General features: G+C 34.9%; 1 protein-coding gene across 6 annotated transcripts in view; it reads left to right on the plus strand.

Annotated features, from left to right (window-relative positions):
* nmo (serine/threonine-protein kinase nemo) overlaps positions 1-25,888 on the plus strand; it is a 371,265-nt gene that overhangs the window by 5,415 nt on the left and 339,962 nt on the right. For 5 of the 6 annotated variants that reach the window (XR_012721345.1, XM_075304007.1, XM_075304008.1 and 2 more), the window contains one exon: positions 18,586-19,517. Coding sequence is in view for 5 of the 6 variants with exons in the window: in XM_075304007.1 (XP_075160122.1) it covers positions 19,360-19,517 (158 nt within the window). In the remaining variant the exon portion in view is untranslated. The remainder of the gene's footprint in view (positions 1-18,585; positions 19,518-25,888) is intronic. The other variant, XM_075304011.1, reaches the window with a different exon arrangement.

The raw sequence follows: 25,888 nt of genomic DNA on the forward strand, positions 1-25,888 counted from the left end.
TTTACATGAGTTTAGATCTTTGTGGATGAAAATTGTATTAGACGATTTGAATTTAATGTCTTTGGGTTGTAGTTCTTGCATGTCTGTTTTTAATTGTAATATGAATTCATTCGTTGGCCTCGTGTCCAACGTTGGTACCAACAAATCTCCTGGGATTCTCACAGTTTCTCCGTAAACAAGATCTGAGGGCGTACAGTCGTCTTCACTTCCTAAACAAGTACGTAATCCAAGTAAAATCGTCGGTAACACATTCATCCAATTGGTTGTATTATGACACATTATTGCGGCTTTTAAAATTCTGTGGAATCGTTCTACCATTCCATTAGCGCAAGGGTGATATGGGGTGGTACGAATTCTTTCGCAACCTAGTAGAATCATTAGTTCCTTAAAAATAAGAGATTCGAATTGTCGTCCTTGGTCCGTAGTAATACGTTCTGGTATTCCAAATCTAGCAATCCAGCCTGCGTAGAAAGTTCTGGCAACGGTTTCTGCTCGTACGTCTGGCATTGGCAACGCTTCTGGCCATCTTGAAAAACGATCTATACATGTAAGTATATATGACATTCCACATGATGAAGGTAATGGACCAACGATGTCAATATGAATATGAGCGAAACGAGAAGTGGTTTTAGGGAAAATACCTGGTTGACTTCGTGTATGCCGATGTATTTTGGAACGTTGACATGCCAAACATTGTTGAACCCACGATTTTATTTGTTTTTTCATATTCAGCCATACGAATCGTTTCTTTATCATAGCAATTGTCGATTTAACTCCTGCGTGTGACAAGTTGTGAATGGAATCGAAAATTGCACGGCGTAGGTCCTTTGGGACATATGGTCTGGCGTTGTCGCAAGAAAAATCACAGTAAATATTCTTTTTATCTGAAGGAATTGGAACCGGTTTCAGGACTAAGGAGGTTGACTGGCTATCCTTGAGGAGCTGTTGTAACTCTGAGTCAGTTCCTTGACTTTCAGATAATTTTTCTAAGTCTATAGGCGATGGAAGGTTGATTGTAGCTACTCTCGATAGTGTGTCCGCTACTATGTTTTCTTTTCCTTTAATGTGCCTTATATCAGAAGTGAATTGGGCTAGAAAATCCAATTGACGGACCTGTCGAGGGGAGGCATTGTCTGAGGATTTCGTGAAGGCGAAAGTGAGTGGTTTGTGGTCGGTAAATATTATGAATTCACGGCCTTCTAGCATGTAGCGATAATATTTTACAACGGTGTACGCGGCCAGCAATTCTCTATCGTATGTTGAATACTTTTTTTGAGTTTTGGTTAACTTACGTGAAAAAAAGCTTAATGGCTTCCAGCCATTTGATGTAAGTTGTTGTAATACGCCACCTATAGCTGTTTCAGAAGCGTCTACCATTACGCAAATTTTGGAGTTTTCTGAGGGAAATGTAAGTGTTGTGCAATTCGATAAATCTTGTTTGCATTTTTCGAATGCTGATTTTAATAAATCTGACCATTTGATGGGTGTTCTATCATTCTTTTTGTTTCCTTTTTGGAGTTCTATTAAAGGAATTTGTGTTTCTGCTGCATTTGGGATAAATCTTCTATAAAAGTTTACCATAGCGAGAAATCTTCTAAGATCCTTGACATTTTGTGGTAGTGGATAATCACGAATTGCCTTTATTTTGTCGGACAGTGGTCGGATGCCTTTAGCAGAAACTAGATGTCCCAGAAACTCAATTTGTTGTGACCCGAAAATGCATTTATCGACATTGATAACGACGCCGAAGTCATTTAGTCGTTGAAATAAAATCTCTATATGTTTTAGGTGTTCTTGTTTGCTGTTTGATGCTACGAGTATATCATCCAAATATGCAAAACAAAAATCCAGTCCTTCTAAGACTTGGTGCATAAACCGCTGAAAAGTCTGAGCAGCATTTCTGAGGCCAAACGTCATGAACATGAACTCAAACAACCCGAATGGTGTTATTATTGCTGTTTTTGGAATATCCTCTGGTGCCACTGGTATTTGATTGTACGCCCGAACTAGGTCTATTTTGGAAAATATTGTTTTTCCGTTTAGACCATGACCAAAGTCGTGTATGTGCGGTACTGGGTATCGGTCAGGAACTGTTTGTGTGTTGAGGCGTCTGTAGTCCCCACATGGTCTCCAGTCTCCATTTTTCTTGGGAACCATATGTAGTGGACTAGACCAACAACTTTTTGAAGGACGACAAAGTCCTTGTTCCATCATAAACTTGAACTCTTTTTTTGCGATGTCAAGTTTATCTGGTGGTAGGCGGCGGGGTTTACTTGCAACTGGGCAACCTTTAGTTTCAATAACATGTTGAACTGAGTGTTTGACGTTCTTTGTAGAAGTTGGGTTTGTTAGATCAGGGAATTTTGACATGATTTCGTGATATGGCGATGAGTTTATAAGCGTCCTAACTTCGGAATACGAGGATAAATTTAGCAACTTACCAATAATTTCAAATTGTTGTTCCTTATTAGTCAATTTTTTTCTTTTTAGATCAATGGTCAGACCAAAATATTTTAAAAAATCTGCGCCGATAATGGGATGACTAACGTCGGCAACAATGAATTTCCACGTAAAATTCTTTTTGAGACCGAACGTAGGACTCAAAACAATATCTCCATACGTTGTAATTGCCGTTCCATTTGCTGCGAAAAGTTTGAATTTTGATGATTTGGGATTTTTTAAAAATGACGTTGGTACTACTGAAATGTTGGCTCCAGTATCAATTAAAAACTTTTGTTTCAGTGTTTTATCAAAAACAAAAAGGCGGCTTGTTGAAGGTCGCCGATTACTAGCGCCGCTTAGTGACCGGCTTCTGCGTTTCCCGTATTATTTTGAAAACTGCAAGGCTGTTTGCATTTACGAGCATTAATACCGAATCTTTGGTGATAATAGCAGTATCGTGATGATTCTCTACCCTCTACTCGTGATGTGTTTTTACTCGTTGAAATTTGATTGGATTTCAGCTCTCTTACCATCGTAGTTAATTCCGATATTTGTCTTTTCAGAGTTTCTATCTGACTAGATGTTTGTCTAGTAACGATTGACTCGGAAAAGCTAGGGGTTTCGGCGATTCTGTCGGCTAGTTTTGAGAGTTCTTCGAGTGAAGCCGGTGATGCTATGAGTGTAGCCTGTAAGTGTGATGGGAGCCGATTTAACCAAAGTGTTTTTAAAAATTCGTCCGATACGTCATTTTTAGCAAGGTTACGCATTTCACGTAGCATTTGGGAGGGTTTTTTGTCGCCAAATTCTGTACTCGTTAAAAGTTCTTGGATTCTTTGTTCTTCTGATATGGCAAAATAATCAATCAGACGTTTTTTAATCTGTTGGTATCCATTTTCCGGTTGATTTAAAACAATGTCACTAATTATTGTTAAGATCTCTTGGTCCATTTCAGCGATAGCGTTGAACATTTTGGCTGATTCAGTTGTGATGCCATGTTGTGTAAATTGGGCCTCGGCGAGAACAAACCAAAGAGGAGCATTAAGTTTCCAAAATTTTGGTAGTTTTACAGCGCTCATTGTTGGGGTTGTTGTGAGGAATTGAACGTTGGGTACTGATCCGTTTGGTACCGTTGGTCCAGATGATGATCTTGTTGTTCTTCGTGACATTTGAAAACGTTCGGGGTCACCAGTTATAAAATTATCTGATAAGAAAATTTTATTTTTTATTTTATTAAACTTCTGAAGTTAAAAAGATGTACAGAATGAAAATTTATTTTTTAGTTGTCACAATTCTTATTTGAAAACCTACTCGATTTTTAACCAAGTAGTATGTGGGTTCCCCACATCATTATCAAGCCAAGTTTTTGCTTCCACCGTATTTTTTCCCTTCAGAAAACAGTATTTTATCACAACACGAAATTCCTTTTTTCCATTTTTTCACAATAACAAAAGTTGCTTCACAAAAGACGCTCTATCTCACAAACTAATTGACTTACAGACGTCAAATTTTGACACGAATCATTTGAAGGTTGGTACTATATAAAAATAATATGCATATAATATAATACTATAATACTAGCTACGTCATCTATGTGTCAGACCGGGGACTTATCAGCCAACCTGTTAGTTGATAACATTTTCTTCAAATATTGGTAATTTATTTTTGGCTGAAGTGACAACCGTGATTTAGATCCGGATATTTTCTTAGCCTTCGTGTGGCACAAATTAAGCGAGTAATCTCCTTTTTTAGTCTTTCATAGGTGACAGATGCTGAGTGCGTTGGTACTAGAAACAAAAGATTTATTCACATTTCAATGTAAAGGAGGTCTCTAAGACAGCCACTTGTGTTTTTCCATCCAAATATAAATTAGTCACACTACCACGCTTGAATTACATCACGAATAACTTTATTTCTGAATGCAATAGAACGAAATGCTTTTGTAAGCTTTTAAACAATATAATGAACTGTCACTGGAATATATCTGTCAGTTGTCAGACGAGCGGCTTAGAAATGATAGCAGCCTGGAATTGATAGCAATACATAATGTGTGTGAAGATAAATTTTAAAATTTAACTTTAACAGAGCAATTTTAACAGGTTAACAGAGCTATGTTAACGGTTAACAGAGCTCTTTTATGTAAAAAAAATTGGAAATTTGAATTTAATTTTAGATTAAAACTTAAAAAATGGCGTTGTATGTGCATTAAAATTAAAAAAACAACTCAATAATAATAGAAAACACAATGAGTAATAACTAACTTAAAGGAATATTAGGAGTATATATCTCAGAACTGTTAAAGAATGGCTGGTTGCAAAAATAAGTGGTAATAAATTGATATGTTTAAAGTATGAAATTGGAGATAGATAGGTTGATAAAACTGGTACCACATATAGCTCTCGTCGAGTGCTATCAGAAAGTACAAGAGTTATATTCCAAATTCATTTCAGATGCGAGAAATTTTGAAATTTTAGAAATCTGGAATAGCCCACTGTGCTGGAATGGAAAAAGATAGGTTAATGAAACTGGTACCACATATAGCCCTCGTCGAGAGCTATCAGAATATATACGTGTTGTATTCCGAATCCATTTCAGATTCGAGCAAAATGTAAAGTTAAATGATAAAAATCTAAAGTGGCCCACTGTGCTGGATTACAAATAGATAGGTAAATGAAACTGGTACCACATATAGGCCTTTTTGGGCGCTATTAGAATCTATAAGAGTTATATTCCGAATCCATTTCAGATTCGAGAAATTTTGACTCTAAAATTAAATTTTAAAAATCTAAAATGGCCCACTGTACTGGAATGGAAAAAGATAGGTCAATGAAACTGGTACCACATATAGCCCTCGTCGAGAGCTATCAGAATATATAAGCATTATAATTCAAGTCCATTTCAGATTCGAGAAATTTTGATTCAAAAGAAAAATTTTATAAATATGAAATGGCCCACTGTGCTGGAATGGAGAATGATAGGCCACTGAAACTGGTTTCACATATAGCCCTCGTCGAGAGCTATTAGAATGTATAATCATTACATTCCAAATTCATTTCAAATTCAAGAAATTTTGAAATTAAAGTTAAATTTAAATTTGAAAAATATAAACTGGCCCACTGTGCTGGACACGAAAAAGATAGGTCAACCAAACTTCTACCACAAATAGCCCTTGTCGAGTGCTATAAGAATCTATAGGCATTATATTCCGAATCCATTTCAGATTCGAGAAATTTTGAAATTAAAGTTAAATTTTAAAAGTCTGAAATGGCCCACTGTGCTGTGGAATGGGGGAAAGATAGGTCAATGAAACTGGTACCACATATAGCCTTCGTCGAGAGGTATCAGAATATATAATTGCTATATTCTGAATTTATTTCGAAATATTGTCAAAATTAGAAATAAATTACGACATATTTTCCTTTTGAAATTTACCTCTGTACCTGTGTAGCAAAATGTGTTAAACCTCGCTGTTATTAATATGACATAACATACTTTACTCTGAGAGTCGCTCTCTTGATTCGACTCTCAACAGATGTTGTGAAAATAACATAGCAGTGTCTCACCATTACCTCATGTATTTTTGAAGTTAAATTTTAAAATAGAAAAATTCAATTTTTTCAAAATCGTTAAAAGATAGGCGAATGAAATTAACGTCAATAATAGCTCTTATCTGAATCTATGAGAATATGTAAACATTATATTCGGAATCCATTTCAGATTTGAGAAATTTTGCCTCTAAAATTAAATTTTAAAAATCTAAAGTGGCCCACTGTGCTGGAATGGGAAAAGATAGGTTACTGAAACTGGTAGTACATATAGCCCTCGTCGAGAGCTATCAGAATTTATAAGAATTATATTCCAAATCCATTTGAGATTCGAAAAATTTTGAAATCAAAGTTAAATTTTAAAAATATGGTATGGCCCATTGTGCTGAAATGGAGAAAGATAGGACAATAAAACTACTTCCACATATAGCCCTCGTCGAGAGCTAGCAGAATATATAAGCGTTATATTCCGAATCCATTTCAGATTCGAGAAATTGTGACTCTAAAATTAAATTTTAAAAATAAAAAATGGCCCACTGTGCTGGAATGGGAAAAGATAGGTTAATGAAACTGGTAGTACATATAGCCCTCGCCGAGAGCTATCAGAATTTATAAGCACTATATTCCAAATCAATTTCAGATTCGAGAAATTTTGAAATTAAAGTTAAATTTTAAAAATCAAAAATGGCCCACTGTGCTGGAATGGGGAAAGATAGGTCAATGAAACTGGTACCACATATAGTCCTCATCGAGAGCTATTAGAGTATATAAGCGTTATATTCCAAATCCATTTCAGATTCGAGAAATTTTGAAATTAAAGTTCAATTTTAAAAATATGAAATGGCCCACTGTGCTGGAATGGAGAAAGATAGGTCAATGAAACTGGTACCACATATAGCCCTCGTTGAGAGCTATCAGAATATATATTTGCTATATTCTAAATTTATTTCGAAATATTGTCAAAATTAGAAATAAATGACGACATATTTTCCTTTTGAAATTTACCTCTGTAACTGTGTAGCAAAATGTGTTAAACCTCGCTGTTATTAATATAACATAACATACTTTACTCTGAGAGTCGCTCTCTTGATTCGACTCTCAACAGATGTTGTGAAAATAACATAGCAGTGTCTCACCATTACCTCATGTATTTTTGAAGTTAAATTTTAAAATAGAAAAATTCAATTTTTTCAAAATCGTTAAAAGATAGGCAAATGAAATTAACGTCAATAATAGCTCTTATCTAGACCTATCAGAATATATAAGCATTATATTCCAAATCCATTTCAGATTCGAGAAATTTTGAAATTAAAGTTAAATTTTAAAAATCTCAAATGGCCCATTGTGCTGGAATGGGGAAAGATAGGTTAATGAAACTGGTACCACATATAGCCCTCGTCGAGAGCTATTAGAGTATATAGGCGTTATATTCCAAATCCATTTCAGATTCGAGAAAATTTGAAATTAAAGTTAAATTTTAAAAATATGAAATGGCCCACTGTGCTGGAATGGAGAAAGATAGGTCAATGAAACTGGTACCACATATAGCCCTCGTTGAGAGCTATCAGAATTTATAAGCACTATATTCCAAATCCATTTCAAATTCGAGAAATTTTGACTCTAAAATTAAATTTTAAAAATCTAAAATGACCCACTGTGCTGGAATGGGAAAAGGTAGGTTAATGAAACTGGTAGTACAAACAGCCCTCGTCGAGAGCTATCAGAATTTATAAGCATTGTATTCCAAATCCATTTCAGATTCGAAAAATTTTGAAATTAAAGTAAAATTTTAAAAATCCAAAATGGCCCACTGTGCTGGAATGGGGAAAGATAGGTTAATGAAACTGGGAGCACATATAGCCCTCGTCGAGAGCTATCAGAATTTATAAGCATTATATTCCAAATCAATTTCAGATTCGAGAAATTTTGAAATAAAAGTTAAATTTTAAAAATAGGATATGGCCCATTGTGCTGAAATGGAGAAAGATAGGTCAATAAGACTGGTCCCACATATAGCCCTCGTCGAGAGCTATCAGAATATATAAGCATTATATTCCGAATAAATTTCAGATTGGAGAAAGCGTGAAATTAAAGTTAAATTTTAAAAATTTAAATGGCCCACTGTGCTGGACACGAAAAAGATAGGTTCATAAAACAGGTACCACTTATAGCCCTCGTCGGGAGCTATCATAATATGTAAGCATTATATTCCGAATCCATTTCAGATTTGAGAAATTTTGAATGTAAAATTATATGATAAAAATTTAAAGTGGCCCACTGGCCGGACTGCAAATAGATAGGTAACTGAAACTGGTAGCACATATAGTCCTCGTTGAGTACTATCAAAATATATAATTGTAATATTCTAAATTTATTTCGAAATATTGCGAAAATTAATAAAAAATAGACATATTTTCCTTTTAAAATATACCTCTGTGACTGTTTAGCAAAATATGTTATCCGTCGCTATTATTAAAATAACATAACATAACATACTTTACTATGAGACTCGCTCTTTTGTTTTGTTTACAGATTCGACTCTTAACAGATGTTGTGAAAATAACATAGCAGTGTCTCCCCATTACCTCATGTATTTTTGAAGTTAAATTTTAAAATAGAAAAATTCAATTTTTTCAAAATCGTAAAAAGATAGGCGAATGAAATTCACGTCAGTAATAGTTCTTATCTAGATCTATCAGAATATGTAAGCAGTATATTACGAATACATTTCAGATTGGAGAAATTTTGAATATAAAGTTAAATTTTAAAAATCTCAAATGACCCACTGTGGTGGACACGAAAAAGATAGGTTAATGAAACTAGTACCATATATAACCCTCGTCGAGAGCTATTAGAATATATAAGCATTATATTCCAAATCCATTTCAGATTCGAGAAATTTTGAAATTAAAGTTAAATTTTAAAAATCTCAAATGGCCCACTGTGCTGGAATGGGGAAAGATAGGTTAATGAAACTGGGAGCACATATAGCCCTCGTCGAGAGATATCAGAATTTATAAGCATTATATTCCAAATCAATTTCAGATTCGAGAAATTTTGAAATAAAAGTTAAATTTTAAAAATAGGATATGGCCCATTGTGCTGGAATGGAGAAAGATAGGTCAATGAAACTGGTACCACATATAGCCCTCGTCGAGAGCTATCAGAATATATAATTGCTATATTCTAAATTTATTTCGAAATACTGTCAAAATTAGAAATAAATTACGAAATATTTTCCTTTTGAAATTTAACTCTGTAACTGTGTAGCAAAATGTGTTAAACCTCGCTGTTATTAATATAACATAACATACTTTACTCTGAGAGTCGCTCTCTTGATTCGACACTCAACAGATGTTGTGAAAATCAAAGACAATAAACTCTAGGAAGATAGGAAATTGGCTACTGAGGAAATCAAACCATTTACCGTGTTAGTTTCATACTCGAACAAAACGCGTATACGACAAGTATTGACATAGCATTAAAATGCAAATAAAAATAAATTAAGTACACGAAATAAATTTCCATAAAAGGGAAAATGTAATTTTTTTGTTGTTGCCTAAAATTTAACAGTGTTTCATTAAGAAAATTATGTTTTTCATTTTAAAAAATAAAAAACGAAAAACAAATAAAAAATTACAAACATGTATGGAACTAACATGGTAAATGCAACATTTGGTATGACGCAAGCCAATTTCCTATCTTCCTCAAGTTTATTGTCTTTGGTGAAAATAACATAGCAGCGTCTCACCATTACCCCATGTATTTTTTAAGTTAAATTTTAAAATAGAAAAATTCAATTTTTTCAAAATCGTAAAAAGATAGGCGAGTGAAATTAACGTCAATAATAGTTCTTATCTAGATCTATCAGAATATGTAAGCAGTATATTCCGAATCCATTTCAGATTGGAGAAATTTTGAATATAAAGTTAAATTTTAAAAATCTCAAATGACCCACTGTGGTGGACACGAAAAAGATAGGTTCATAAAACTGGTACCATATATAGCCCTCGTCGAGAGCTATCAGAATACATACGCGTTGTATTCCAAATCCATTTCAGATTCGAGAAATTTTGAAATTAAAGTTAAATTTTAAAAATCTCAAATGGCCCACTGTGCTGGAATGGGGAAAGATAGGTTAATGAAACTGATACCACATATAGCCCTTGTCGAGAGCTATTGGAATATATAAGCATTATATTCCAAATCCATTTCAGATTCGAGAAATTTTGAATGTAAATATGAAATGGCCCACTGTGCTGGGATGGGGAATACTTTAAGTACTTACTTTATATTTATACTATTTTAATTAAAATGACATATATAAAAATCGGCATTGCATAGTATTGTTTATTGAGTGTTCAATTTTTTATGTTATATATAGACAATATCATTGGCAATAAGTTTTTTAATGTAAAAAAATATCATATAAAAAAATTAATGGAGATTTAGGATATTTAAGAATTCAAAACTAAATAATGGATTTTTTGAATATAGAATATAGCCTCGTTTTACATTAAACGCATATATCACTACTATCGACAGGTACACATTTATTTAATATTTAATATGGTCTTCATGAGATTTTTAAAATTTTACTTTAATTCCAAAATGATGCTTATATATTCTGGTAGGCCTATTCAAGAGCTATTATAGGCGTTAATAACATTCGCCTATATTTTTTTGTGTCTAGCACAGTGGGCAATTTGAGATTATTAAAATTTAACTTTAATTTCAAAATTTCTCGAATCTGAAATGGATTCGGAATACAACGCGTATGTATTCTGATAGCTCTCGACGAGGGCTATATATGGTACCAGTTTTATGAACCTATCTTTTTCGTGTCCACCACAGTGGGTCATTTGAGATTTTTAAAATTTAACTTTAATTTCAAAATTTCTTGAATTTGAAATGGATTTGGAATATAGTGCTTATAAATTCTGATAGCTCTCAACGAGGGCTATATGTGCTACCAGTTTCATTAACCTATCTTTCCCCATTCCAGCACAGTGGGCCATTTGAGATTTTTAAAATTTAACTTTAATTTCAAATTTTCTCGAATCTGAAATGGATTTGGAATATAACGCCTATATACTCTAATAGCTCTCGACGAGGGCTATATGTGGTACCAGTTTCATTAACCTATCTTTCCCCATTCCAGCACAGTGGGCCCTTTGAAACTTTTAAAATTTAACTTTAATTTTAAATTTTCTCGAATCTGAAATGGATTTGGAATATAACGCTTATATACTCTAATAGCTCTCGACGAGGGCTATATGTGGTACCAGTTCCATTAACCTATCTTTCCCCATTCCAGCACAGTGGGCCATTTGAGATTTTTAAAATTTAATTTTAGAGTCAAAATTTCTCGAATCTGAAATGAATTTGGAATATAATGCTTATATATTCCAATAGCTCTCGACGAGGGCTATATGTGGTATCAGTTTCATTAACCTATCTTTCCCCATTCCAGCACAGTGGGCCATTTGAGATTTTTAAAATTTAACTTTAATTTCAAAATTTCTCGAATCTGAAATGGATTTGGAATATAACGCTTATATATTCTAATAGCTCTCGACGAGGGTTATATATGGTACTAGTTTCATTAACCTATCTTTTTCGTGTCCACCACAGTGGGTCATTTGAGATTTTTACAATTTTACTTTACATTCAAAATTTCTCGAATCTGAAATGGATTCGTAATATGATGCTTATATATTCTGATAGGTCTAGATAAGAGCTATTATTGACGTTAATTTCATTCGCCTATCTTTTTACGATTTTGAAAAAATTTAATTTTTCTATTTTAAAATTTAATTTCAAAAATACTTGAGTTAATAGTGAGACACTGCTATGTTATTTTCACAATATCTGTTGAAAGTCGAATCAAGAGAGCGACTCTCAGAGTAAAGTATGTTATGTTATATTAATAACAGCGAGGTTTAACACATTTTGCTACGCAGTCACAGAGGTAAATTTCAAAAGGAAAATATGTCTATTTTATTTCTAATTTTGACAATATTTCGAAATAAATTTAGAATATAGCAATTATATATTCTGATACCTCTCGACGAAGGTTATATGTGGTACCAGTTTCATTGACCTGTCTTTCCCCCATTCCACAGCACAGTGGGTCATTTCAGACTTTTAAAATTTAACTTTAATTTCTAAATTTCTCGAATCTGAAATGGATTCGTAATATAGTGCCTATAGATTCTTATAGCACTCGACAAGGGCTATTTGTGGTAGAAGTTTGGTTGACCTATCTTTTTCGTGTCCAGCACAGTGGGCCAGTTTATATTTTTCAAATTTAAATTAAACTTTAATTTCAAAATTTCTTGAATTTGAAATGAATTTGGAATGTAATGATTATACATTCTAATAGCTCTCGACGAGGGCTATATGTGAAACCAGTTTCAGTGGCCTATCATTCTCCATTCCAGCACAGTGGGCCATTTCATATTTACAAAATTTTTCTATTGAATCAAAATTTCTCGAATCTGAAATGGACTTGAATTATAATGCTTATATATTCTGATAGCTCTCGGCGAGGGCTATATGTGGTACCAGTTTCATTGACCTATCTTTTTCCATTCCAGTACAGTGGGCCATTTTAGATTTTTAAAATTTAATTTTAGAGTCAAAATTTCTCGAATCTGAAATGGATTCGGTATATATTTCTTGTAGATTCTAATAGCGCCCAACAAGGCCTATATGTGGTACCAGTTTCATTTACCTATCTATTTGTAATCCAGCACAGTGGGCCACTTTAGATTTTTATCATTTAACTTTACATTCAAAATTGCTCGAATCTGAAATGGATTCGGAATACAACACGTATATATTCCGATAGCTCTCGACGAGGGCTATATGTGGTACCAGTTTCATTAACCTATCTTTTTCCATTCCAGCACAGTGGGCCATTCCAGATTTCTAAAATTTCAAAATTTCTCGCATCTGAAAGGAATTTGGAATATAACTCTTGTACTTTCTGATAGCACTCGACGAGAGCTATATGTGGTACCAGTTTTATCAACCTATCTATCTCCAATTTCATACTTTAAACAAATCAATTTATTACCACTTATTTTTGCAACCAGCCATTCTTTAACAGTTCTGAGATATATATTCCTAATATTCCTTTAAGTTAGTTATTACTCATTGTGTTTTCTATTATTATTGATTTGTTTTTTTAATTGCAATGCACATACAACGCCATTTTTTAAGTTTTAATCTAAAATTAAATTCAAATGCGCTATTTTTTAACACAAAAGAGCTCTGTTAACCGTTAACATAGCTCTGTTAACCTGTTAAAATTGCTCTGTTAAAGTTAAATTTTAAAATTTATCTTCACACACATCAATACATATCACTGTATAGAGTGACCCACCGTTTAAACCACATCCGCAATAACCAATTTAACCTATGGGCAACGTTCGGTATTTGAGAACACTATTTAAGAAGAAGTATTTTCAACCAGATGTTTGAGCAGTTTAATATTAACATACCAGGGAACTGCAAAGGGGAGAAGCTTGCAAGACATTTCACAAGAACTACAATCTGTTATTATGCCTCTAGCTACCACTAAGCCCATATTGCGCAAGCAGATTGATATGATAACGACGCCCGAAGTCGAATATTATACAAAATTCGATCCTCTTACAAAAGTCATATAGAGGACTTTGGTCATTTTCTACATCTGAACCGACTTCGATGAAATTTTGCACATACCGTTAGTACTATAGGGGACTGGATCTAGCCAATATTGAGTAAGATCGGTTTATAAATAAGTGTTCTATGGCCAAATTTGGGACAATCGGGCTATACATATATATGGGAGCTATATCTAAATCTGAACCGATTTTGACGATTTTTTGCACATATAGTTGTGCTATAGAAGACTACAGTTAGCCAAATTTGAGTAGATCGATTGATAAATAAGGGTTTTATGGCCAAATTTAGCTATAGCTAAATCTGAACCGATTTCGATGATTTGTTGCACATATAATTAGTGCTATAGAAGATTACATTTAGCCAACTTTGAGTAAGATCGGTTGATAAATAAATGGCCAAATTTGGGAAAATCGGGCGATACATAGAGAGCTATATCTAAATCTGAACCGATTTGGATGAGATTTTGCAGACTTGAAGGGCCAAAATGGTGACGATCCGTTTGAAAAAAAGCGCAACGTGGCACCATTTGTCGAAATCGGGAGCTATATCTAAATTTGATCCGATTTCTTCCAAATTCAAAAGCGTTCGTCCTTGTGCCCAAAAAACTCCCTGTACCAAATTTCATCAAAATCGGTTAATAATTGCGACCGGAATCCTGTGAACAACAAATACATAGACAGATGGACGGACGGACGGACACCAAGCGCTAGATCGACTCAGGAGGTGATTCTGAGTCGATCGGTATATATTTTATGGGGTCAAAAATTAATATTTCTGGTAGGCACATTTTTTTGCCAGATCAAACTTATTATACCCTGACCACTATGTGGTTAAGGGTATAAATATTTTCTTAATTCCAAAAAAAAACTAAACCAAAGATGCTAAATCCTGAAAATAAATCTTAGCCTATATTTGAAGCGTTTTTATCTTAAATCTAAAGATTCAATATTTCAGTTAACTTAAGGACGATTCCTTTAAATCACAATTGTGTTTCTTTAATGCATCTTTAACGAAGGGGCGCAAATTTTCAAAATGTGCGTCCTAAATTTAACGAAAAAAATTTTTGAAGCATCATTATTTTAAAGAAATTTGTCCTTAATAGTGTGTAAATTGCTCATCCTAAAATTGAGGTTGCGTAATCTTTAATATCACGTAAATATTTTTTTCAGTGTAGGAATACCTCTCTCCCATTCTTCTTTATTGAGGGGCCCACGGGAACTCATCACACAGGTATCGCTTCCGGAGTTATCACCTATCGGAGGGTTACCCATATGACGTGCATTTCGTGTTTTGTTCCACTGTCAATCCCCTTCACATGCCACACAGTACGACTAACAATGGAGTTACAAAGAGGCGAATTCGGTGACCATTTTATTACCGTTCAGATCGTGCGATTGAACGCCTTTTTATGTGGGGCTTTGTTAAAGCTTGCGTCTATATAGACAAACTCGCTGCAATTTTAGCATTGGAAGACAACATTATTCGTTAGATACCGTCCGAAATTTTGGAAAGAGTATGTTATAATTGGACTAACCAGATGGACCATTTGAGGCGCTGTTGCCCCAAGTGGACCGTACTATCGGACCACTTGGACCGATTTTATGTCTTTTTATACCCTGTGCCACACTGTGGAATAAGTTAGTGCATATGTTTGCAACACCTAGAAGGAGACGAGATAGACACATGGTGTCTTTGGCAAAACTGCTCAGGGTGGGCTCCTGAGTCGATATAGCCATGTCCATCTGTCCGTCTGTCCGTGAACACATTTTTGTAATCAAAGTCTAGGTCGCAGTTTTAGTCCAATCGACTTCAAATTTAGCACAAGTATGTGTTTTAGCTCAGAATAGATCCCTATTAATTTTGGAAGAAATCGGTTCAGATTTAGATATAGCTCCCATATATATCTTTCGCCCGATATGGACTAATACGGTCGCAGAAACCAGAGTTTTGCCCCAATTTGATTGAAATTTTGCACAGGGCATAGAATTAGCATTGTAGCTATGCATGCCAAATTTGGTTGAAATCGGTTCAGAGTTAGATATAGCTCCAATATATAGCTTTCGGCCGATTTACACTCATATGACCACATAGCCAATTTTTTGCTCCGATTTAGTTTAAATTTTGCACAGGGAGTAGAATTAGCATTGTAGCTATGCGTGCCAAATTTTGTTGAAATCGGTTCAGATTTAGATAAATCTCCCATATATAGCTTTCGCCCGATTTACACTCATATGACCACAGAGGCCAATTTTGCACAGTGAGTAGAATTAGCATTGTTGCTATGCGTGCCAAATTTGGTTGAAATCGGTTCAGATTTAGATATAGCTCCCATATATATGTTTTTCTGATTTCGACAAAAATGGTCAAAATACCAACATTTTCCTTGTAAAATCGCCACTGCTTAGTCGAAAAGTTGTAAAAATTACTCTAACTGTGCTAAACTTCTAATACATATATATCGAGCGATAAATCATAAATAAACTTTTGCGAAGTTTCCTTAAAATTGCTTCAGATTTAAATGTTTCCCATATTTTGTTTACTAACATTGTGTTCCACCCTAGTGCATTATCCGACTTAAATTTTGAGTCTATACATTTTGTAGAAGTCTATCAAATTCTGTCCAGGTCGAGTGATATTATTAATTGGGACAAACCTTTATATAAAGGGTGATTTGTTAAGAGCTTGATAACTTTTTAAAAAAAAAAAACGCATAAAATTTGCAAAATCTCATCGGTTCTTTATTTGAAACGTTAGATTGGTCCATGACATTTACTTTTTGAAGATAATTTCATTTAAATGTTGACCGCGGCTGCGTCTTAGGTGGTCCATTCGGAAAGTCCAATTTTGGGCAACTTTTTCGAGCATTTCGGCCGGAATAGCCCGAATTTCTTCGGAAATGTTGTCTTCCAAAGCTGGAATAGTTGCTGGCTTATTTCTGTAGACTTTAGACTTGACGTAGCCCCACAAAAAATAGTCTAAAGGCGTCAAATCGCATGATCTTGGTGGCCAACTTACCGGTCCATTTCTTGAGATGAATTGTTCTCCGAAGTTTTCCCTCAAAATGGCCATAGAATCGCGAGCTGTGTGGCATGTAGCGCCATCTTGTTGAAACCACATGTCAACCAAGTTCAGTTCTTCCATTTTTGGCAACAAAAAGTTTGTTAGCATCGAACGATAGCGATCGCCATTCACCGTAACGTTGCGTCCAACAGCATCTTTGAAAAAATACGGTCCAATGATTCCACCAGCGTACAAACCACACCAAACAGTGCATTTTTCGGGATGCATGGGCAGTTCTTGAACGGCTTCTGGTTGCTCTTCACTCCAAATGGGGCAATTTTGCTTATTTACGTAGCCATTCAACCAGAAATGAGCCTCATCGCTGAACAAAATTTGTCGATAAAAAAGCGGATTTTCTGCCAACTTTTCTAGGGCCCATTCACTGAAAATTCGACGTTGTGGCAGATCGTAAGTCTATTCATGATGAAATGTCAAAGCATACTGAGCATCTTTCTCTTTGACACCATGTCTGAAATCCCACGTGATCTGTCAAATACTAATGCATGAAAATCCTAACCTCAAAAGAATCACCCTTTATAACCCCCAACACATTTGACGGATGTCATATGGTATCGAAAATTCAGATCTACAAAGTGGTACAGGGTATAATATAGTCGGCCCCGCCCGACTTTAGACTTTCCTTACTTGTTTTCCTATAGCTCTTAAAGAAGTCACCCTTTAGTTGTTGTATATTTGATTTTTCAGAATAATTATTTGTAGATTTTGGCTTCAAGATTTTTTAATTCAATGCAAATTTTAATTAAAAACAAGTAAGGAAAGTCTAAAGTCGGGCGGGCCGACTATATTATACCCTGCACCGCTTTGTAGATCTAAATTTTCGATACCATATCATATCCGTCAAATGTATTGGGGGTTATATATAAAGGTTTGACCCAAAATCTATGGACTCAAAATTTAAGTTGGCTAATGCACTAGGGTGGAAGCAATTTAAAGGAAACTTAGCAAAAGTTTATTTATGATTTATCGCTCGATATATGTGTATTAGAAGTTTAGGAAAATTAGTCATTTTTACAACTTTTCGACTAAGCAGTGGTGATTTAACAAGGAAAATGTTGGTATTTTGACCATTTTTGTCGAAATCAGAAAAACATATATATGGGAGCTATATCTAAATCTGAACCAATTTCAATCAATTCAATTTGGCACACATGACTATATTACTAATTGTACTCCTAGTGCAAAATTTCAACCAAATTGGGACAAAACTCTGGCTTTTGGGGCCATATAAGTCCATATCGGGCGAGAAATATATATGGAAGCTATATCTAAATCTGAACCGATTTCAATCAAATTTGGCACATATGACTATACTACCAGTTGTACTCTTTGGCAAAATTTCAAGCTAATCGGGATAAAACTCTGGCTTCTGGGTCCATATAAGTGCATATCGGGCGAAAGATATATATGGGAGCTATATCTAAATCTGAGTCGATTTCTTCCAAAATCAATAGGGTTCTATTCTGACCCAAACTAGTAAGATGTGCCAAATTTGAAGGCGATTGGACTTAAATTGCGACCTAGACTTTGATCACAAAAATGTGTTCACAGACAGACGGACGGACGGACAGACGGACATGGTTATATCGACTCAGGGACCCACCCTGAGCATTATTGCCAAAGACACCATGTGTCTATCTCGTCTCCTTCTGGGTGTTACAAACATATGCACTAACTTATAATACCTTGTTCCAAAGTGTGGCGCAGGGTATAAAAAATTATGAGAAACTAAAGAAAAGTTTCCAATGATGAAGAACTATAGAAATATATCTACATAAAATATGTAAATAAATTTTATACAAATTTGAATAAATTGTATTAATAAATTTTATTTTCTTATCAATTTCAGTCTACCGCCAAAACAATACAAATTTACTTGCATTATGAAAAAAATCTATGCTCATATATAATTCTACGTACGATAATATCCCCACCCCCACCCACTCACTAATAACTACAATTAAATGGCAAAGAGAATAATTTAGAGAAGCTGCTTTAACAACAACTTCGTAGTTATATGCTATGCAGAACCGTTATAAATCGTGAATACAAAAACGTACCAAAAATTTTTAATTAAAGTGAAAAAAAGCCCAACTTGCAAAGCTTTTTTTTTGTTTGTTTTGCATTCATCCCGATTCTATACTGATTTACAATACCCTACGAAGCAACAACAACAACAAAGTCTACAAATAATAGAAAAACACGCAACATTTGTGGTAACCTCTACACAAAAAACAAATCCAACAAAGATTGTTCTCAGTAACGTGAGTGTGTTTGAATCAGGATCTATAACGAACAAAAACGGCGTCTGTGTGGGTGAGCAGCTGAATACGACTGATGTTTTGAAGTGAAACCGATTGTTTTTGAGCAAGTGTATAGAAGCGCGTGGGCGTGAATGTGTGCAACCTCCCAGTTGGTGTTCTTATACAAAAGATATATTGGTCTTCGTTGATGGTGGAGGTGGCAACGTCGTATCCATTCATTCATCCATCTCATCATATAACCTACCACTAATCAGGCAACAATACGCAACGCATTTTGTTGCCGCCAGGAACAGCTTCATTTTTAGAACGTCGTCCTTTGGAGAGGCGCAAATAATTCATTGTTGTTGTGGTAAAATTAAATGAGCGTTTCGATGTCACTCGTACAAGGTGGAGCTGCTGGCGGTGCGCCACAAGGTGCCATACTAGCTGCTGCTGCGCCCTATTATCAGCCACCGGCAGTACCACAGGATGTACAACCAGATCGTCCCATTGGATATGGTGCTTTCGGAGTAGTATGGTAAGTAGTCATGTTGTGTAGTAATGTAGTTGGAGTGGACAAAACATCGGCGGTTATGCCGATTTTTAAGGTGATTTAATTTGATATTAGATACATTTATACGACAGATGAACGTTGTATGCGTTTGAAATTTAGAAAATATTTTAATTTGGAGCTAAAAATACCCTCGTTGAGGGTAGACATTAGAGCTTGACCGAAGCATCGGCTTTTGCTTCGGCATTCGGCCAAAAATCGATAATCGGCCTTCGGCGTCAATAGGCCGATTAACGGAAGCCGAAGCTTTTTGAATAATTTATTTCATATTGAATTGTGCAAGTGATGAATTTGTCTTAGCCAAAACACCCAGTAAAAATAAAACGTAAAAATTATAAAAACAATCTTTTTTGACATTATAATATCAAACTACTGGACTAAATTACCTTTTATTGTTGTATTTATGCATTTGTTGAAAAAAATATTCTAATATTGAACTAAAACACACCAAATTTAATTACAAATTTGAGGACGAAACAACACGTACTACATAGCACAACACGTACTACATAGCACAAGCATAGAACAAAATGGATGAAACTACATTAAAAACTGTTACAACAAAAACAACAACAAATTTGAGGAAAATAATCGGCTTCGGCTTCCGCCAAAAAAAACCCCTTAGGTCGAACTCTAGTAGACATAAAGTTTACGTTGCTTTCAATATTACCATTCTAGCCAAAGAGAAAACAATTAAGAGGAACCCAGAACTTAACTGTAGATATACTTACAATTTGGTTCACCATGCACAGAAAAAAATGTCCGTAGTTAAACTAACTCTAAATTTAACTTATTTTTATTGGAAAAAATTTATTTGCTTGTAATTAAATTTTATTATTTTTATCGAAATTTTCTACAGCTTAATGAAATCTTACTTTTTTTTAAGTATGTCTCAAAAATTTTATGAACTAAACGTGAGTATAAAGTTCAATGACCGTACACATAAGTTCAATATGAACTAAAGCAAAAGAAGATTTTCGTACGATTCCCAAAAATAGTAATAATGAACTACTGTATGGTTAAAATGGTCATGATTTGGCGCCAATGATTTTCTTCTTTACTTTTAGTTAATTTTTTATACCCTCCACCATAGGATGGGGGTATATTAACTTTGTCATTCCGTTTATAACACATCGAAATATTGCTCTAAGACCCCATAAAGTATATATATTCTGGGTCGTGGTGAAATTCTGAGTCGATCTGAGCATGTCCGTCCGTCTGTTGAAATCACGCTAACTTCCGAACGAAACAAGCTATCGACTGAAAACTTGGCACAAGTAGTTGTTATTCATGTAGGTCGGATGGTATTGCAAATGGACCATATCGGTCCACTTTTACGTATAGCCCCCATATAAACGGCCCCCAAATTTGGCTTGCGAATCCTCTAAGAGAAGCAAATTTCATCCGATCCGGCTGAAATTTGGCACATGGTGTTAATATATGGTCTCTAACAACCATGCAAAAATTGGTCCACATCGGTCCATAATTACATATAGCCCCAATATAAACCGATCCCCCGATTTGGCTTGTGGAGCCTCTAAGAGAAGCAAATTTCATCCGATCCGGCTGAAATGTGGTACATGGTGTTAGTATATGGTCTCTAATGACCATGCAAAAATTGGTCGAAATCGGTCCATAATTATATATAGCCCCCATATAAACCGATCCCCAGATTTGACCTCCGGAGCCCCTTGGAAGAGCAAAATTCATCCGATTCGGTTGAAATTTGGTACGTGATGTTAGTATATGGTATCGAACAACCATGCAGGAATTGGTTCATATCAGTCCATAATTATATATAGCCCCCATACAAACCGATCCCCAGATTTGGCCTCCAGTGCCGTTTGTAGAAGCAAAATTCATCCGATCTGGTTGAAATTTGGTACGTGGTGGTAGTATATGATATTTAACAACCAAAAGTGGTCCATATAAGTCCATAATCATATATAGCCCCCATAAAAACCGATCCCGAGATTTGGTTTTGGAGCCTCTTGGAGGAGCAAATTTCATCCGAGTCAGTTGAAATTTGGTACATTGTGCTAGTATATGGCCGTTAACAACCAATATATAGCCCTCAGATAAATCGATCCCCAATCACACAAAAATTGGTCCATATCAAGTTCATAATTGTATATAGTCCCCCATATTTCAATTCTGGCTCTCTACGTACCGCACAGAAGTCCATATCGATTCGTAATTATTTGTAGACTTACATATACATAACTTTTTTGTCTAATATATACCACGTATGGACTAACTCACAATTTAGAAAACGATGTTAAGAAGTTTTAAGATACCACAACCTAAGTAATTTTATTGTGGATGACAGTCTTTCGTAGAAGTTTCTCCGCAATCCATGGTGGAGGGTACATAAGATTCGGCCTGGCCGAACTTACGGCCGTATATACTTGTTTCTTCTATGAGATGCTGTAATTTCATGAACTGCAGTTAAAAAGCACAACAGGGCATTTAAATTTCCTGGTTTTAACAACGCTTTGTGGAAATCTCAAAATGTGGAGCAAAATTTAGTTCAATTTTCGTACGAGGTAGTTCATTCTTCCTATAAAACAGTTCACTTTTTTTCGGTGTGGACACATGAATACTCCAAATCGTATGTGAGCTATCCATCATTCGTATCAAATGGTATAAATAAAAGGTGTTTGGAATATTCCAATGTATGACCCATATTTGTATTTTGGTATTGATCCCTGGCACTAAGGCATCGACCTATTCTTTTTTATTGAACAGAATTCGTTTATTGTTAATGTAACCAGTGTTGCCAGTAATTTTCTAGCTCTTGCCCTCAAATTGCTGCGTTTTCGCTGCTCAAAAATTCCCAAGTTAAATTAAAACTCCCCATAAAAATATGGGCGTGAAGATAAATTCTGAATTTAGTTAGCACAGACATAAACCAGTTTTTTGCACAGCTCTGTTAATTTTTTAACAGAGCTTTATAAAGGGGCTAACCGAGCACTGTAAAGAGTTAACAGAGTTATGCTCTGTCCAAACCAATAAGAGATTTATTTTTTTGCCTCAACATTTTGCAGAAAATTGATTTTTTCGGCACAATTTTTTGTGGCATATGTGTGAATGTGAATTTCTTTTTTTTGATGTTACATTTTTGGTAATAACTTCTAAAATATTGGAACAATCGAATAGTTTCAATCACCAACGTCAAATAAATCAATTTTAATTTATCCAATTAAAATATAATTGATTCAAATAATTTGTGCGTTTTAGTTAGGCTTAGATAAAAAAAATAATTCAATCAATTAAATTGAACGTTTTTTAAAGAATATCACAGAATTTTTTAATCCAAACATCCAAAACATTAAATTCGGATCACACCTAAAGAAGTGAATGATTGAAATGGAAGACTTCCGTCCTATGACAAGCCCATGTTAAATTCATCGCTTCTGTGTCAATTTTGCACCACTTCCTGATCCAAAAAGAAAATTTTCATTGCTTTTTTGGCGGCGTTTTTTTGCTGGGTAAATGCATTTATTAATTTTTCTGATTCAATGAATATTTTGTTGATATATTTCCTATACCTAAGTTCAAGGGACCAATATAAATTAAAATCTTATTGGATCAGCATTAACTTTGTGGTTGAAGCAAAATATATTTTTTTATACCCTGCGCCACACTGTGGAACAGGGTATAATAAGTTTGTGCATTTGTATGTAACGCCAAGAAGGAAAAGTCAGAGACCCATCGTTTAGTATACCGATCGTCTTAGAATTAAATTCTGAGTCGATTTATCGATGTCCGTCTGTCTGTCTGTCTGTCTGTTCATGTATTTTTGTGCGCAAAGTACAGGTCGCAGTTTAATCGGACGATCGTCCTCAAATTTGGCATAGGGTCGTTTTTTGGAACAGAGACAATCGCTATTGATTTTGGAAAAAAATCGGTTCAGATTTAGATATAGCTGCCATATATATTTATCCCCGATCTGGTCATAATTGGCGTGTTTATCAACCGATGTTCTTCAAATTCAGTACATCCGAATATTTTATGAGTCTCGAAAAACTTGTAAAATATCAGCTAAATCGGTTCAGATTTAGATATAGCTCCCATATATATCTTTCGTCCGATTTAGACTCATATGACCACAGAGGCCAAAGTTTACTACCGATTTTCGTGAAATTTTGCATAAAGAGTAGAATTGACATTCTACCAATGTTTGGTAAATTTGATTGAAATCGGTTCAGATTTAGATATAGCTCCCATATATATCTTTCGCCCGATATGGACTAATACGGTCCCAGAAGCCAGAGTATTACCCCAATTTGGTTGAAATTTTGCACTAGGAGTAAAATTAGTAGTGTAGTCAAGTGTGCCAAATTTTATTGAAATCGGTTCAGATTTAGATATAGCTCCCATATATAGCTTTCGCCCGATTTACACTCATATGACCACAGAGGCCAATTTTTTGCTCCGATTTAGTTGAAATTTTGCACAGGGAGTAGAAACAGCATTGTAGCTATGCGTGCCAAATTTGGTTGAAATCTGTTCAGATTTAGATATAGCTCCCATATATATGTTTTTCTGATTTCGACAAAAATGGTCAAAATACCGACATTTTCCTTGTAAAATCGCCACTGCTTAGTCGAAAAGTTGAAAAATGACTCTAATTTTCCTTCTAATACATATATATCGAGCGATAAATTATAAATAAACTTTTGCGAAGTTTCCTTAAAATTGCTTCAGATTTAAATGTTTCCCATATTTTTTACTAACATTGTGTTCCACCCTAGTGCATTAGCCGACTTAAATTTTGAGTCTATAGATTTTGTAGAAGTCTATCAAATTCTGTCCGGATCGAGTCATATTTAAATGTATGTATTTGGGACAAACCTTTATATATAACCCCAACACATTTGACGGATGTGATATGGTATCGAAAAATTATATCTACAAAGTGGTGCAGGGTATAATATAGTCGGTCCCGCCCGACTTTAGACTTTCCTTACTTGTTTTGTCTGGGCCTGAGCCAGAAAAGTTATGCATATCTCTGGAAGTGTCCGTTATGGAATCCAGTGGTATATCCTAAATCACTAAACGATTTATGACTTAAAAATTGATATGGAATATTGTAGGAAGAAGCCAAACTATCGGGATTAAATGCGTGCTACGACATTTCTTCAAAAAAATTACTTTATGAATAATGATGATGAAATGTTGGACACCGTCACATACCAAACACACAACATATTAAATTAGAAACCAAGAGCGTACATCAAATTTTCCACTCACGTGTTGAAAAGAACAGCATTTCCGGATACAATGAAAAAAAAAAAAACGCTTTGTTTTGTTTGTATTAACTTGGGATACACCCGCCTCCGTCCCATCCTTCTATCCTTGTGTCTTCCACACCAATAAGTAAGACCTGGCGAAAGCACCATATCAGTCCCAATATTGAAATAAACAAGAAATACACATTCATGCTATAGACAAAGGAAAAAAAACGCCAGCCAAAACTCATCGACCAACAAATACCGTTCATTACACCGACTTTGCTAGAGTCGACAGAAAAAAAACAGAAACGTAAACAGAACCATAAAGTTGTCCAAAGGCAAAAATCCCCAACTAACAATCCTCTGGCACAATGCAAATTTGAATGCATACACTCATCTCGATAATCGGAGACCGGAGGGACGCGTTTCCGTCAGTGTTGGAAAATTCAAATGCAAGTCAAATCCATGCAAAACACAAGGCAAACAAGGATTAGGTTATCCTCTTGGGATATTTGGGAGATAGCATAGGTTATTATATGGAATCAAAATTGACTCCAAAAATATATCCCATTTTTAATGTCAAGACGGACAGATTGAGGGTGGATTGCCTTGGTTTGTTGTGTCTGCCAGTCGATGACCCAATTGTAGACATTCAATTAATTGAGAAATTGTCTATATTGAATGGTGCATCTTCACATCTGAAGAACTAATGCGAAACGATGACTTCCGTCCAATTTTGCTCTACTTCCGTATCCAGAAAGGAAAGTGAGCGCCAAGATAGAAATGTATCGATAGAGAACATTTGTTGTGAACGAGCCCTTATTTTTTGTTTGTTTGCTATGACATCTGTGAAAAATATAATAAAATCATATATTTTCATCGTGTTAAAAATGTCGAATTTTGTGCCAGAAAGTGATGATTCGCGGAAGGCATTATTTTTTTGTTTTCATTTGAAGAAAAGTGCTGCAGAGTCGCATCGAATGCTTGTCGAGGCATATGGTGATCATGCTCTATCAGAAGCAACATGCAAAAGATGGTTTCAACGGTTCAGAAATAATGATTTTGATGTGAGAAATAAAGAACGTGGAAGACCACTAAAAA

This window comes from Haematobia irritans, chromosome 4, assembly GCF_050003625.1.
Source record: "Haematobia irritans isolate KBUSLIRL chromosome 4, ASM5000362v1, whole genome shotgun sequence".
Classification (NCBI taxonomy): Eukaryota; Metazoa; Arthropoda; class Insecta; order Diptera; family Muscidae; genus Haematobia; species Haematobia irritans.